Below are 17,145 nucleotides of genomic sequence, written 5' to 3' on the forward strand. Positions count from 1 at the left end.
GTATGAACATGTGTGATATGTTGACATTAAAATATACACATCTAATAAAAGGTAGCATGGTGGTGCAGTGCTTAGCACTGCTTTTCCACAGTTCACAGTCCACATCATATGCCCTATCAGTATCTATTGGGGAGTTTGCATGATCTCACTTTATCTACATGTGCTTTTCATCCATGTCTTTCCATTTTTCTTCCCCACATCCCAAATATGTTGAGGTTAGGTCTAAACTGTCTCTGGTCAAATAAGTGTGAATTTCAGTAATTTAAAAAGTGCTCATTTAAATAAAGCATAGTAATTTGTTTTGCTGCCTCATAGCTCCACAGTCCTGGTTTCACGTCATGACCTTGTCAAAATCCAACAGGATATTACACATGCTCTCTGTGCTTGCACTGATTTTGTCCACATACCTTAATTTTCAAACATCTCGAAGACATGCAAATTTTAGGTAGATCCAGGGTTGATTTGTGCTTTGCAGCAGGTGCTCCTGGTAATAGGTTCTGGTCTCATTGAATTAAGTAGGCTCAGTAAATGGGTAGACGAATGGACAATTATTGAAATTCTTAACACCCTTTTGTACTCACAGCCTCTCACAACGGTGTCCTGTAGTTCCTTTGGGACATTGGCATCTGTTGAACTGCTGGCAGGTGGCTCCATGCTGACAGGGAGGGATACAGGGCTCTATTACAGCTGCGGGACAAATTTGTAGAATTTTAATGCAAAAGCAGATTTTTACTTTATAATAACCCAGTGAAAACAATTTGGAGCTCCTTCATAGGCAACTTCATGCCTAAGAAAAGACAATAAAAATACAAAGTTGTAAGTATAAAAACTGTTTACATACAATCATCATGTCAGAGGTTTTTTTTATATATATACTGTGACAGATTGGGGAGCTCTTGACCCCTTGAACCCTCAGACCACTCGTCAGACACCAGGTAAAAGTCCAGAATTATTATTTATTATAATAATAATGTGCACAAAGCACCACTACTCCACAATACTCTAATAATACATCAATAATTCACAATAACAATAAACCTCCACTCCCAGCAGCTCAGTCACCCTTCCTCCCAACTCGGCTCACTGCTGGGATTTCCTAGAGTCCTTTTAAAATCTTTGACCCAGAAATGCTTCTGATCCCCCCAGTCCATGTGATTCCTAGCACTTCCGGGTCAGATCAAAACTCCTCTTTTCTTCAGCCTTCAAGTATATAATTTCTTCCGTTTTTCGCGATTATGAATTACTTCCGGGCTATAAGGAAAGTATAAGTCCCTGGGCCTCCCTGCAGTGTCCTCCAGTGGCCCCCATGGTATCCAGCAAGGCTGTGATGAAAGACTCCAAGTTCCATGATGTCCTGCTGGAATTTGGGGCCCTTCCATGTTGCAGGGATGGCTCCATCTGGTGGTTTGAGGGTGTTTGCCGGGATACATGGCCGGCAATCCCTCACAATACCCATACAATCAGATCGGGACTCACACTTTGAATGCTATGAATGTAATTACTCCGATCTCCAGGCTGTCAAATAAACGAACCACACGCCATGGCGCAGCATAAAGATGCTTGCAGGGGGAGTGTGTACGCCTGATGAGCCCAAATAAAGGCGAAACACGTGTCGCATACTCTTTGCATTATTTGACAGTAAACTATGTAACTATATATATATATGTATGTATATATTGTGGAGGATGGCCGGTCGTTTATCCCGGCCAATACCCCCAAGCCGCCAGGTGGAGCCCTCTTTGTATGTTGGTGAATTAATATTAAAGTTAATGTTAATCATGCTCTACGATTTTATATTCTCTCTGCTGGATTAATGATTATTTACTGGGTTTATCCAGGTTGGTCAGCTCCCTTCCAAATTTTGAGTGTTGAATCAACGGTTGCTCATGAAATCTCGAATGAGGCACATTACCTGCATTGTGAGGAAGCATCAGTTACAGAACTACGGCCATGTGGTGTGATTTCCTCAAGGATGAGCTGGCTTGCAGGATCCTTATTGTTGAGGACCTGAGCGGCTGGACTAGGCCAACAGGATGCCCATGTAACAACTGACTGTGGCAGGTAGATGGTAATTTCCGGAGGGTGGGACTAGATTGCCTGTCTGCCTGGGGGGTTACCAACTGGGATCCCAAGCTGTTTCGTTGTGTGGTGGGTGTGGCAACACACTGTAATGGTGCACGCTCACCAACATGACCTGACCTGACCTGACCTGACCTGAGTACACATAACAAGAAAGTTCACTTTCACAATCAATCAATCAATGTGCCATTCTTCCACTGAGGAATGCTACAGCTACAAAAGAGCAGTTTTCATGTCAAGCATTGAATATAAGCTAACAGTTTATTATCCGGCATAATACTAAAATATGATGTACAGTACATGAATGTGAATTTTTACTTTATCCAAAAATTAACTTAGAAGATCAACAGCATTAGCATTAATGGAGGTAATAAAAGAGCAAATACAAGTAAGTAGAAATCCAGGGAGACAAAAATTTCCTAGAAGCGAAATGCATTTGAATAATATCTGAATAAGGGAAGTATAAATACATACTGAATTTACATTGTATAAATTTAGAGTATATGCTAGGATGAGGCACAACATAAATTATTTTATATAGTACATACTATTTCATGGCACTTGAGTCTCAAAAAATTATTCTATTATGATTTTTAACAATAAACCTATGGTCAGGAAATTAAAGAATTAGATGAAATAACTTCTTATGGGGTAGCTTGCCTTGGACGTCCTTAAACATTAAAGCCTTTTAAATAAACTTTTACAGAAAGAAGAGTCAATATTATACAGTCCCACTTATCCTTGATGGCTTCAAACTATTGATCAGTAAAGGAAAATGTTTCCAGGATAGTTTATATGAAATGTGAGACCTGGACTCTGACCAGTTTTACAGTGTATGCAGGACCAGGTCTTGCTGAAAAATAATGTCTGATGTTCCTCCTCTGAAAACTGCTTCTCAATTGTGTGAAACAAGCCTTTCTGCCGTATTCTTCTGTACTCCGAAACATTATTCAAACTTTCACAGTGAACCAGCATTTTTCGTCTTAATCTTCTTACCTCCTTTTTCTGGTGAGGGTTGTAGTGGCAGCAGGCCAAGCAAATCAACCCTGATATACCTGCCCTCAGCTATAGATTCAAGCACTTCCTGGGAAATTCTCAGACATTCCCAGGACAGCCAAGACATGTCCCCCAACATACCCTGGATCTGCTGCATGTTCTCCACTAAGTGAGATATGCCTGGAGTAGCTCTTGGGGGAGCCGCCTAGGGAGCATCTTTATGCCATGCCAAAACCATGTCAACTGGTTTTTCTCGACCCAGAGGACCAGCGACTCTACTCTAAGGCTCTCCTGAATGGCTGAGCTTCTCACCCTAGTAAACCAGCTCACTGTATTAATTGTATATATCTCTCTATTATAAAAAAAATCTTGGGAGGGAGACGAGATGTGATCTTCTTGGAAGACACTTTCACATCCCGCGAGAGACACTTTAACGTCCCATGAAACAAGGCAGTGAGATAAAAGGACAGCTGCTGTACAGGCTTTTAAATGATCGACGCGCAGCGCGACAAACAGAACATGCACCTTGGCAGCAGCAGCACAAAGCCAGTAGCTTATCTGTCTGCTTCTCCTTAGCGTGCGTTCAGCTCCCCCCCTTCACAACGCAAGCGGCAGAGACGCGAAGTGGCTGTAGCGTAGCGCGCCCCTGGGGGGAGAGGGTGGGTGAGCAAAGCGATCAAGACATGATCATCTCCCTTTGACATCACACGAGACTAGATATTACAACCTTAGGAAGCAAGACCCATGAGGTGGTGACTTTTGCACTTACAAACAATTTAAAACAAGTTCATGGACATCTAACCTAGCAGTTGATGGAATGCTTTTGGCAGACACACTTCGTGTGCTCCCAGCTCTTGAAACAACGACAAGCAGAACATGCAGTTCACCAGCAGATGATCTGACTGCATCTCCTTAGCATGCATTAAGCCCCCCCCTTCACAACGTGGGCAGCAGAGATGTGAAGTGGCAAAAGGACAGCTGATGTACAGGCTTTTAAATGATCAACGTGCAGCGCGACAAGCAGAACACGCAGTTCGCCAGCAGCAGCAAGACAGCAGTTGGTCCGACTACATCTCCTTAGTGTGCGTTCAGCCCCCCCTTCACAACACAAGCAGCATTATCCCACAAGAAAGAGATTTAACCATGTACGGGGCTGGAAATAAAGGACAAATATTGTTTTTACAAAAGTTTTAAAGTAAAAGTGAAAATAATGCATATGTAACAATTCCCATGAAAATAACAATTTCTTTAAATTGTATATCCAGTAAACCAAACCCGGGGGTGGGCGGAGCCCTATAGTACATAATATATACATACACATTTCTTCCCACCAGGATCTAATTTGCCTTAACCACTAGTACACTGTACCGGCTATAATATAAACTCATTCAGCTTTTACTATTACGGATGTACTCACCTGTTTCGCACAGATCTCCTGTAAATCCACTTTCACAAAGGCACCTATTGTAGCCCATGCAGACACCTCCATTCTTGCACTTCTTCTCACACAGGACAGGCTCTGAAACGAAACACAGAAGACAGATGAGGTCAGTGAAGAAAAAGATGCTACTACCAAATATTTGCACAAGAACTTTGAATATGTTGAACAAGTTACCAGGTAGTGTAATGAGAGTGGTGATCTTAATATTTTGACTCAATAATAGTATCCTAATGTTAAGAAAATAGGAAATGGTAAGCTATGTTGGTCAAAAAGACCTTTCTCTCATTAAAACATTTTATGTATACATCCATCATACTATACTGATATCAACTTAGTTTTTTCTAGCAGAACTGGATATAAGCTAGGAACTAATTCTGGTACAAATTCTAGTCCATCATAGAACAGATGTGTGCACACACATTCAAGCGTGCTAGTTTTGAGTTAATCTAAAACATAATAACTTTGGGTAGTGGTAGGAAACAAAGTAATCAGTAACAAAATCCTATATAAACACAGGTAGAACATGCAAAATCCACAGAGACAATGACTAGGCTGGATACCAAATCCAGATCTTCTGAACTAAGGGGCAGCAACACTAACAAATGCACCCATTGCAAGGCATTCCTTATCGAAAATTGTTATTAATATACTGTAAATGATGTGGAGAAAGACTTGTTCCTTCTTGGAATAAAACATGCAGAGTTTCTGGATGAGCAATCAGAATTTATACTTTATTGCATACACCACAAAGCTGACCCAGTTCCATGAAGTGAGTGCCGATAGTTTGGTGGTACCTCGTTTTAATACTATTTCTTATCATGATATTACCTCACTCTCTATATGTTTCTCATCATTCTCTGACTCCTACATTCATGTGTTTTAGCTTAGTCACCCAAATTTTCTAATGCTTAATAAACTTTGATAAGTTCCTAATGGGTTTAATTTCCACCATTACCTTGACTTGTAAATTCTATCAACATTTTCTTGCATTTAATGGGCACTTATAATCTCCTAATGGACATAATTACATTTCCACCCTTATCTTATGATCTTAGAAATATTTTGCTTCCTTCTGGCTCGAGGAATGTCCATCTCATATTTACCTGGCTCATTCTAAACATTACTTTTGTAAATATTGGTGGCCTTCCAGATTACTTTAGAGAAAAGATATTGCCATTAGCCTTTAATATTTAACTCTTACACTGCATGAGGGTATTGATGACACATTTTACATGCTGAATCTACCTATTGCAATATATAGTTCAATTTAATTAAGGCTTTCATTACTCATAGTTTTAATTTCTGTATAAATAAAGACACAAACATCTATAGTTTTGTTGAATCCCTGCCACCCCAAATAATTATTTATGAGAGCATGCAGGCTCAGAATGGGTGCATCTGTGCACATGACAGAGCTGCTGTAGGGTTGATTGTGGTGCTTAGTTGATCATGTATTCACATACGAATGTGTGAGGATCAGTCAGGTGCCGCTTTTACCCCTCGGAGTGGGGAGTCATGTCTGCACCCATTCAGACCATATAGAGAGAGCCTACACGGAAGGGAAAAGGGAGAGAGATCAGAAGGAAAAGCAAAGAAGATAACAGAGGTTAAAGAAGAAAGAAGGTGCAAGAGGCAGAAGAAGCCGTGTTAAAGTAGGATGGAGGCAGGTGCTTGTGGTTGAGCCACAGGGTAAAGAGCTTGGGGCTGAAGGAGGAGCAGTCCTATTGAACTATGCTGGGGAGTAGGAGTGACCTATTATGTGGTGTTTTCCGTGGACGCCGAGGGGCTGGGGTGGGAGAGAGGTGTGTGGCTTAGCATGCTACCCCATGGATGCAGCAGGCCTGGCAATGTGGATTCAAGCCAGGAAATAAAGTTTGCACACACCTTTCAGCAGGTGTCTCCTCTTACTGCAAGATCAGGCATTGGGACTCGGCCTTTAAAAGGAAAAGGACGGTCTTGGGATTTTTAACCTTATTTTATAGATTATTTATTTGGACTGCTTTAATCTTCACCGATTTTATGGATTATTTATGTATTGCTTAGAATAAGAAGAATTTTGTTACATTGCACTTTAATTTGTTCACTGTTTGGATTTGACAGATTTTAATTAAAGCGCCCCTTGCTACACTTTGCTGCATGTCTGTATCCTTATGTGGCCAGCACATCTCAGTTTATGACCTTTGATGGTTACTGTTTAAGAGGCTCCTGGATGCAACAGGCAGCAAGGAGCCGACTCAGATCATTACAGTACCCTAAATAACCCAAAGCACATATTGTATAGAGGACTGTTTTTAAGAATTTTTATGTATATATTAATTAAATTAAATAAGATCTGTTATTGGTGAGGATTGACTTTTAATTAAGAAACTGGGTTGAAACAAAAACCTGCAGCCATTGCGGCTCTCCAGGATCAGATTTGGCCACCCTTTCCATAGACAGCAAACCTTCCACTACTTTATATATAAGATGATGGCTGATTGGAGATGGTGGAAAAAGTCAAAAATTGTTTTGAACAAAATTTCTAAGCCTTTAAACTTTATTTATAAAAGGGACTTAAAGGATCTCTCCTTAAAGAACAAAAAGCACATCTTATTTAGCAAAACAGATGTCCCCTTAAAATAACTTTATTCCAAGGCTCCAACATTTCAGAATTGTAATAAAAGTGTTAAATTTGGTAATATGTGGTTGATATCCCTTATAAGTTATGGATGCCATGCCCACGCACACATTCAAACACAACACTAAAACAGGTTTTTTTTTATCCTTTTTTTGCAGAAATTTAATAATAGAGAAAATTGTTGTGCATTCTTGTTTTCACTACACTCCATGTTATTCTATATATTTAATATTGTAAGAATGTAACATTCTCAAATCTACTTATGCTAGGTCAGGTACATGGGGGCTGAAGCCTATCTGAGCAGCATTAGACCCTGGGCAGGGTACTGGTCTGTCACAAATCCCACTGACAAACACCTCTACTCATGTGGGGCCTAGTTAAGAACCACCAATTAGAGATGCTGCTTACCTGTTTGGCAGCGGGCTCCTTGCCAGCCTTTAGGACAGATACACTTGTTCACGTCAATGCACTGACCTCCATTTAGGCAAGGTGGGGTGCACATGGCTGTAAAGAAAGCCGTCTGTTAATGTCAAACTGATCTACAATTAAATGTAAAGCAAGGAATCTTCAACATTTCAAAGTTCAAAGTTTCTTTCATACTGAGACTTCAGTTTACTTTTTTGATTTTGTTACAGTAGTTATCTGGTCTCACAAATTTATATTATATTACTTGAATTTGGTATTTTGATCTCTTAGTATGAATCAATAAAGATAAAATTAATATGTGACAAGTGAATTAGTAAAGCTTTACATTAGTAATGGCAACTGAAGAATGACGTACGTGTCAGGCACTGTGGCCCAGTGTAGTCAGATGGACACTGGCAGGTGTCTGGAGCAATGCAGCGGCCTCCATTGGCACAAGGAAGTTCACAGATCGCTGGTGGAAAACAATCAGATATTTGTCAGATATAAAATATTTAACATTGAGGCTAAACATCCCTTTCCAATGTATAGATTCTTTTAGTGTTTGATTTCAAATTCAATTGAAAGGATTTAATTTCAATTTAATGAATGTAAATCTATGATTTAACAGTTTGCATGTAAGAAATATTGTGTAAGAATTTTGGCTTAAATACTTCATTACTGGATGATGAATGATAACACTTTAAAATCTAACTTATTGCTATTTTGGAATCTGTATGCTTAATATAATATTGGTGTTCTTAATATAGCTTAATATATCTCAAAATAAAAAAACTAATATAAAACAACTACATTGTAATCATCATCACTGGAATTTAATTGTGTTTTTCTCCACACTTTATGGTCCTGGGCATCCTTGGTTTGATCCATTCTTTCATATTATCTCACACCACTTCCAAGTACGTCTTCTTTGGTCTCTCTCTTGGATTTATCCAACTCCATCTCCATCATGGTGCACTTCTTCATTAAATTATTCTGTTCTTTTTATTCCACATGCCTAAAACTCCAAGTCCTTCTCTAAACTCCGCATTCAGCTTCCCTTTCTTGTCTCTGTGTGATCCCCTTGGTTCTTTTGACCTATGCTTCATGTTCCAACTTCATTAGCGACATCTCACTTACACAGAACATATTCAAACAAAGCTTTTATATTGCCATTTAAATCAGCTGTGTAACATATACTGTTTTATTTTACATATGGAATTTAGTACTTGTTTGTATGTACCATTTTATGTTTGTGTTACATATTTTATTATTTTCATCTCTTTCATATAATACATAATTACAGTAGATATGAGCTATTTAATACAACGTTCTGGCACAAAAGCTGCTATGCATTGTATCAAATTTTTCTTTTAAGTACAAAATTACTAAAACTCTTTACCATTGTGGCAGCCAGGACCTGTCCAGCCAGGTGGGCAAAGACAAGTGTTCCACCGCATGCATGTGCCTCCATGTGCACAAGGAGGAGAGCAGGACGCTGAAACAAAATATGTTACAAAGGAAACAGAATTATTATACAGAACATAAATAACAGAAAGCTTAACATGAACACAGGGAGAACAAGCAACCAAAAATGGTGGAAACTGGCAAATATGAAAAAAAAGGGTTCAGAAGAAGAGATGTGGTAGGGAAAATGGGTTAAATGTTTATCCTGTCAAGTTTAAAACACAAAACTAAACCATCATCAAAAAACCAGGAACACTAAATCACGAAGAATCCTACTAAATATTCATTGAATCCATAATCTTAGACAAGAAAGTGTGCTGAAGATTATACTGTCTCTATGGTGACACCTCTGGCCATCCGTGCATAGCAACATGGTAGCAACCATAAATAAACTATTCACAAAATGATGGAATTGAAGAAAAACAAAATGGTGACTTGAGATGATTTGAAGTAATTTCTGCTATAATAAAAATACAGTGAAACTGCTTTTAAATAAAACAAAACTTTGCTAAACAAAATCTGCCCCATTTTCCTCACCTCCCACCTATTTCTATTCCGGAAGAAATATTGATCAGTGTTGAGGACTCAGATAGCATTTCTAGAATATATAAAAACATTTTAAAGTTACTCCCTTTCAAAGATCCCATAGTACAGTAGGAAAATGATCTCTTACTCAACATTTCAGAAAAGGAGTGGAAGGCAGCCATGCACAGAATTCATTTTAGCTCCATATACACAAAGCATACAATTATTCAACTTAAAATCTTTTATCAAGCACACCTGTCTCATTTAAAATTGTCCAAAATGTTTCCAAATGTTGCAGTCAAGCTCCAGCTTCGTTGGGCCATATGTTTTGGGTGTGCACCAAATTAACTTCATTCTGGACAAAAATCTTTAAATGCCTATCAGACAGCCTTGGTGCCCCAATCCCTCCTAATCCATTAACAGCTGTTTTTGGTGGACTTCCAGATGGGGTTAAAGTGGAGAAGGACAAACAAACTGTAATTGCCTTTACTTCACTATTAGCACATAGAACTTATCTTGCTCAAATGGAAGAATCCTAGCCCACCTCTTTTAAGTTAGTGGGTAATAGATGTTATATCTCTCTATTATAAAAAAAATCCTGGAAAGGAAAAGCAGGGCGACGAGACGTGATCTTCTCGGAAGTTCTTGGAAGACACTTAAAAGACCTGTGAGACGCAAACAATATCAAATAAGTGCACGACCAACAAAACACTCAGTCGTGTAAAGGCACGTAACACACACAACTCCTGTGCTCTCAGCACATATAACGGATATAAGGACAATACGTTCTAGATGAAACGTCAACGACTAAACGAAGAAAGAGCAGCACAGAGGAAAGAGACCCAAAAGCGTTGGAGAGAAAAAAAGACAGATTATGAAAGCAGTGGAATTCAAAAGGCTCAAACAAACAATGGCGCAATACACATGCAGAGAAAGGTATAGAATATGAAAGCTGTAAAATTCGAAAGTATTGTAGCGTCCCAGCCAGGTTGAAGCCTTTTTTGTTTTAAGTGACTGTTAGGTCTGATTGAGGGAGGGTGGAGTACAGCACGGAAGATGGATAGCAGGGTATTGATTGACGCGGTAAGGGGGGGGGCGAGAACCAGGGGATGAGGGGTTGGAGAGGGTGGTAGAAAGTTGTGTTGGGGTTACGAAGTCGGCGATTGTTCAAGTAAAACTTTTGTGACACTTCATTACGTCAGTCGCTACAGTATAAAAAAAAAAGATAGTAAAGATCACATTAGCACAAACAAAAGGAAATTAATCATCAGGACCAGGTGTAATTGAAACAATAGCAGAACAAAGCGAGGTCAGAAATAAAAGGCAAAGAGCAGAAAGTCTTTTTGACTTCGTATCATTTAATGCACAAAACATAGATTTACAGAATAATGGACCATACACTAAGAGAATCTGTGGTCCCACAAAAGTTAAACCAACGACAAGTTTAATTTGAAAGAAAACATAATTCGGTCAGGTGTATATTTATGATCACGGAGAAGCGATGCAAATTTTAACAGGTGACAAGAAAGGTAATGTACAATGTTGTATATATTCTGCGAATAACATTAGACACCAAAGAAGATCTTGATATGCCATTTGTATTAAAATGTTTACAGTTTACCGTGAGAATAGCATTTGCTATGACAATTAACAAATCACAGGGACAAACATTAGAAAAAGTCAGAATATTTATTAGAGAAACAGAAACAATATTCACTCATGGGCAGTTATACGTTGTGTTGTCACAATGTGTCTCCAAAAACGGAATCAAAATTCAATGCGGTCTTAAAGAAAAGGTAATTCCAAATATTGTTTTTAATGAAGCTTTAAAGTAAAAGTGCAAATAATGAAATTGAAACAATTCCAAAGAAAAAAAAAAGCTTTTAAAATTGTATATCCGATTAGCCAGACACAGGGGTTGGCGAGCGAAGCAAGCAGGGGGCAGAGCCCCCTAGTACTATTTAATATGAGAAAAAACTAATTGCAACTTAGAGGATCAAATCAAAAACTTTTTAAAACCAATCAATAACATTTTAGAATAAGCATTTATATTTGGTGAAAAGGATTCTCTTTCCTCTTTTCTACTCTTAAAGTTTTACTTTGGCTGTTGGCCTTCCTCTCTTTCTCATGGATGGGGGTTGAATTGAATTTAGTTTTGTTATTTTGACTTGTTTGTATGGAAAACAACAGCTTGATTTTAATAAATTTAAAAAACTGATTCTTCATTCTGCGGTGGGTTGGCGCCCTGCCCAGGATTGGTTCCTGCCTTGCGCCCTGTGTTGGCTGGGATTGGCTCCAGCAGACCCCCGTGACACTGTGTCTGGATTCAATGGGTTGGAAAATGGGTGGATGGATGGATGATTCTTCATTGTTTAAAAAATAATGAAACTAAAATGTGCTTCTAAATAAAATAAATCGTCAGGTTGACATAAGCCATAGGGTGATTTGTTAAACTCTATAGTGTAATTTTTATTTGAGGGCTTGGAAATATAAAGTAACATTGTCACCAGTCTATTGCAGGGTACGGTCACATACACACTATGACGTACACTACAAAAGGAAAACTTAGATTGACAATTAACCGAATACTTATGTCATTGGGGATGTGAGACAAAAAACTTCTACACTTAGAGGAAAAAACACAGAGACACACGGAGAACGTGCCAGCTGTATAAATAATTCTTTGCATTTATATAGCTCTTTTCTCACTACTCAAAGCGCTCAAGACAGCAACTAGGTCATAGGATCTAGGAGGCAGCAGCTGTAATCACCACACCACCATGTCGACCTACCACAGTATTCAAGATCGTAATTAACTTCTGGTAACTTGTTTTAAATAATAAATGTTCTTACAGCATAACTTAAGAAACTCTTTGACACTGTTGAAAAATGTGCAGAATGATTTTTTTCCATCCAACTACGCAGGTTCCTAATCTAAATTGCATTTATTTATGTAACTTTTTTTTATAAGGTGCACTTCCATTCATACCTGTAGCAGGAGGTATGTATAATTACAAATACTACACAAGCAATATGTGCATAGAATAATACAAATACTGAATATGCATACTGTAAATGATTTTTTTCCTTTTTTTTAATAATAAGATATTAAAGAGTCCAAAGAATGTTATTTTTTTAGTCCCTTATATAACATTTTTAAAACCCACAAGTACAAAACTCACCAGAGCAGCCTGGTCCTGGGTAACCAGCCGGACAGTCACAGGTGTTAGGAGCGACACACACTCCATAGTTTTGACATGGAGGATCACATACAGCTAGAAACAGGAGCAGGCAGTCAAATAGCACAACATTCTTAAAATCCACTAGGTAATTTTTATTATCAGTTACAAGTGAGCATTTAAAGTTAAATGAAATAATTTAAAAGTTTTTCCCCCCCATGAACTCAACAAAGATATTACATGAGTGTTTTGGGCAGGCATTCAATCACAAAAATAATCTCAAGTTGGACATTCAGCCTCATCTTCTCCTAATGTCAACTTCTATTTAAGTCAGATTTTCCATTATTATAAATTTCCCCTTGGAATTAATAGTTTATCTAATCTAATCAAATCTATTGTTTCTATAGTTAAAAACCCTACACAATCCTCTTACGTCCATATATTTCACATATTTACACAGAGGATGAAAGAAGGAAACAGTAAAGAAAAAGAGTAAATGTGAAGACAGGGCAGACGTTTACCTGTTTATCACTGCCATATACTGTAATTCAACCTAATGCAACATGTTTGTTATATTTAAATTATTCTCAATTAAATATTTGCTCAAAATTAATAAAAACATGATGTTCATCAATTCTTCACAAAATCCACATAAACCACTCCAGAGCCATAACAGCATGGAGTGCCAGTATATGTTGGCGCACACTATTGCACATATTTTTACTCCTTCACAACTGACTATTTCTGAGTCACTGATTAAGTTTAAAAAAACATCTTTAGGTTGTGGAGGGAAAACTAATACCTGGAGAAAAACTGCAACACATGGACACCATGTAAACTCCACAAAAATAACACATAGGCCAGGAGTCTGACGTAGGATCTGCATCACTAACTACTAAATTACTGTCAGATATGTTTAATATCATGTGTTATGGAGAATATTGGCAGAAGGGTCATAATTCCTTAGGTTAAGAGAATGGTTCCATCCACTGAAAAAAGGAGCTTAAATTCAGGTACAGAAATTATCTAATTTTTGCATTATATTCTGTAAACCAAAGATTATTTTAATGTCTTATAGGACTCTCATCATTATTAAATACAGTATTAGCATGACATGAAAGTTTTAAGCATTTTTAAGTATTTAGCATGCTATAACTTTGTAGAGCATAATTAAACATCTGAGTCTTACGTTGACATTTGCTTGGGTCATCCAGCCGGACTTCATATCCTTTATTACAGCTGCAGTTAAAGCTCCCAGGGTGGTTCACACATTGCTGTTCACAACCTCCATTAGTGAAGTCACCACACTCATCCACATCTGCACACAGAAACAGTCAATAAGATGGCAGAGCCGAAAACATCTGGACATTTAAATTGGCCACTTTATTAGATCCACATATGTTGTACGAGGTAGAAGTTGCTTTGTGCATCCAAAATGGCCTGAAGTCAGCATTCCTAAGCAACTCACTCAACAGCGTCACACAGTTGCTGTTTATTTTCTGGCCACAGATTCATGTTGTGAATGTTTTATTTCACCTCATCCCAAAGGTGCTCTGGTGAACTGAGAGTGGGGAACTGTGCAGGACACTTGAAACTATTCACATGGACAATGAGGGACATGTGGAACCTATTAAATTATCATTACCATAATGATGTCACACATTTTGCCCTACAGGACTATACCCTGTGCAAACGCCAGGGGTCACTGTTGCCCCTTAAACCCAACAGACACGCACAGGGCACAGGGTAAAAGCACTAAGAATATTTTAATGTTTCTTCTTGAAAAACAGTGCCTCCAGAGCACCCCAGCTACAATAAACAGGCAATTAAATGAACACAATATTCTCAATAATAATAATATTAATAATAATTCTCTCCTCCACACCTCCAACCAAGCTCTGTCCTACACCTCCTGACTCCGACTCCAGTAGTCCTTTTTATAGTCCTTGACCCAGAAGTGCTTTTGTCCTTCCTCCTATGTGGCTTGTTAGCACTTGCGGGTCAGATGGAGAACTGGTCTTTTATTCAACCTGAAAGTACTTTGGAGGTTCCTTCCTCGTGACCTGGGAATACTTCCGGGCTATAGATGACGCACGACTCTCCTGTCCCTTTACAGCTCCCCCTGGCGGCACCAACAACACCCAACAGGGCTGAGCAACCGAGCTCCAAGTCCCAGGATGCCATGCGGGAATCCGGGGAACCACTACATTCCAGGGAAGCAGCTATCTAACGTTTTAGGGGAGACAGTTTCCAAAATTATCTGCCTGCCCCCATCCTTCTATCCTTTGGGCATCCTGGCTGGAATGAGATGCCAGCCGTCCCTCACACCTGTTGCAATGAGTCCACATGTTGTGGCAAGAGATTCCTAAAATTGGAGTGCCCAGTTAAGAACAAGGTGAATGTAAGAGCCAATTATAGAAAATAATGTTTAAGGTTAAGTAAAATTCATATTAGTGTTTGATTATTCATAGTCATAGACAATGGTATAGCCTTTTGCCCCGGTAAATTAATAAGAGATAGAACTTTCTTGTTATAACTAAGACACAGTATGCTAATTGAGTCAGTTGATGTTTAGAACAGGCCCCAGTACACAGGGATTTAAAGACCCATTTTTAATATAGAAATGGGATCGGCATACAGTTTTCTTACCATTTTGAAATGGTTCCGAAACGTTAAGTGATTTTGTAAAGATTAGAAATGTGACAAGATTTAATCTTTGAACAGAACTTCTCTTAAATAAGAACTGTTCACATTTTCTTGCTTGTTCAATTTTCTCTTTTTTGTGTTAACTGTTTTACTTTGAATTTTAACTAAAACTTTTAAAAGCAAACATATTTTGCCTGTGGAATCATTTCAACACATCAAGTTGTTCCTGAATCCCATTTACAAGTTGGTGCTGCAGAACTTTGGTCATTTTGGATAAACGCAGCTACAATGACTTTGCAGTATTTTTAAAAAACAAAACTATAAAATATGATCCAAACCAAAGATAATTACAAAAACAAAATAAATGTGAACTCTTAATGATTTAAAACCACAGTAAAATTGGATAAATGTCTTAAACTTTGAAGAAATGAATGAAATACAAGTTTAACATAACATGAGTAACGTGAATATATACGCCCTGTTAGCCTCTTTTAGATTTGTGTCTTAGATTTAGCCACCCCTTGCTGAGTTTTTCCTTGTACATTGCTTGTTTTTTGAACACATTATATAATATAAAGTTTGTCTGATTGATTAAAAAACTGCCATACCTTGACATACTAGCTGGTTGTCACTCAACTCCCAGCCTGCTCTGCAGCTGCATTCCACCTCTCCTGCAACTCGCTCAGTACAGATGTGGGAACAGCCACCATTCCTCAGTTCACAGGAGGTAATGTCTGCAGAAGAAAGAAACTACAATTAAGCCAACATAACTTTAGAAGGACTGAAGTTCCTGTTTCATGGCCGGGTAATGTATATCAGTCAGATATAACACTCAAGACAACAAAGCAGTAGTACAGTACAGTTGACATCTGGTAAAGTACCAGAGAAGACAAATGAGCTGAAGGCACCATAATGTACAACAAAGAGCAAAATAGTGGTAAAGACAAAACTATATAACACAGGCAGATTGATGTGATTCCCACCTTCCCAGTGTCTCATGTAGAGTTATTATATTTTTTGTATATTTTATTTTATATGTAATATCAATTTAATGAATTAGCCCAATGTGAAGAAGTCTGGGGGCTTGCACAAGTTTGAGCTTTGATTAGATTAAGTTGCATCCAGGACTGGATCCTGTCTTCAGTTCATTACTGCTGGGATATATTGTGAAATATCTTGAAGAAACGAGGAGTTCACAGAACAGAGATTAATTTTAAAACCAGAATATGAAAAAGCCAAAGGACAAGACCAAACCTCAGTTAAAAAATTCAGACTGGGCCAGGAAACTGGGCAGTCAAGAATATCTTAATCTAAAAAACACAAAAATAAAAAAGATCAAATAAATGTTGCTGAAATGTCTGTAACAAACTGTAACTGTAACAAAGAATAGAATTGTCCTATTATATTTAAGCCAAAGTTCCTCCCCTGGCTGGGGTTCAAATGCTATTTTTATGCCTTTTTTAAATTTTTGATTCCTTTGTTTATATTAATAGAGTTAGTCATTTAAGTTTTTTGTACCTATAAATCTTCTTTTATGTTCCGTGTGTTTTGTAGGGTGGTCCCCTAAGAGTTATGGCCACCTCCCTATCACATTCAAGGGACTGCCCTCAACCTTATAATAGCTGAGAACAACCCACAATTCTTTCCAGTTCATTGAATGTGCTAGTGGTGTGGTGAGTTGCTCTTGTGATTATTCTTGTGCTTTTGTGATTATAATTTTTTTTTGCCCCTTTTTGCTCTTTTTTGCCACAATTCTTTGTGGTGTGTGTTGGGCTTTTATTTGCTTTTGGGAT

General features: G+C 38.2%; 1 protein-coding gene across 2 annotated transcripts in view; it reads right to left on the reverse strand.

The window, feature by feature from the left end:
• si:ch211-221n20.8 (fibropellin-1) overlaps positions 1-17,145 on the reverse strand; it is a 95,402-nt gene that overhangs the window by 4,863 nt on the left and 73,394 nt on the right. For both annotated transcript variants that reach the window (XM_039753814.1, XM_039753815.1), the window contains 8 exons: positions 15,961-16,086; positions 13,896-14,024; positions 12,710-12,802; positions 8,938-9,033; positions 7,915-8,010; positions 7,542-7,637; positions 4,493-4,594; positions 582-687 (listed from right to left, as the gene is read on the reverse strand). In XM_039753814.1, coding sequence (XP_039609748.1) covers positions 582-687; positions 4,493-4,594; positions 7,542-7,637; positions 7,915-8,010; positions 8,938-9,033; positions 12,710-12,802; positions 13,896-14,024; positions 15,961-16,086 — 844 coding nt within the window. The remainder of the gene's footprint in view (positions 1-581; positions 688-4,492; positions 4,595-7,541; positions 7,638-7,914; positions 8,011-8,937; positions 9,034-12,709; positions 12,803-13,895; positions 14,025-15,960; positions 16,087-17,145) is intronic.

This window comes from Polypterus senegalus, chromosome 5 (genome assembly GCF_016835505.1).
Source record: "Polypterus senegalus isolate Bchr_013 chromosome 5, ASM1683550v1, whole genome shotgun sequence".
In the NCBI taxonomy this organism is placed as follows: Eukaryota; Metazoa; Chordata; class Cladistia; order Polypteriformes; family Polypteridae; genus Polypterus; species Polypterus senegalus.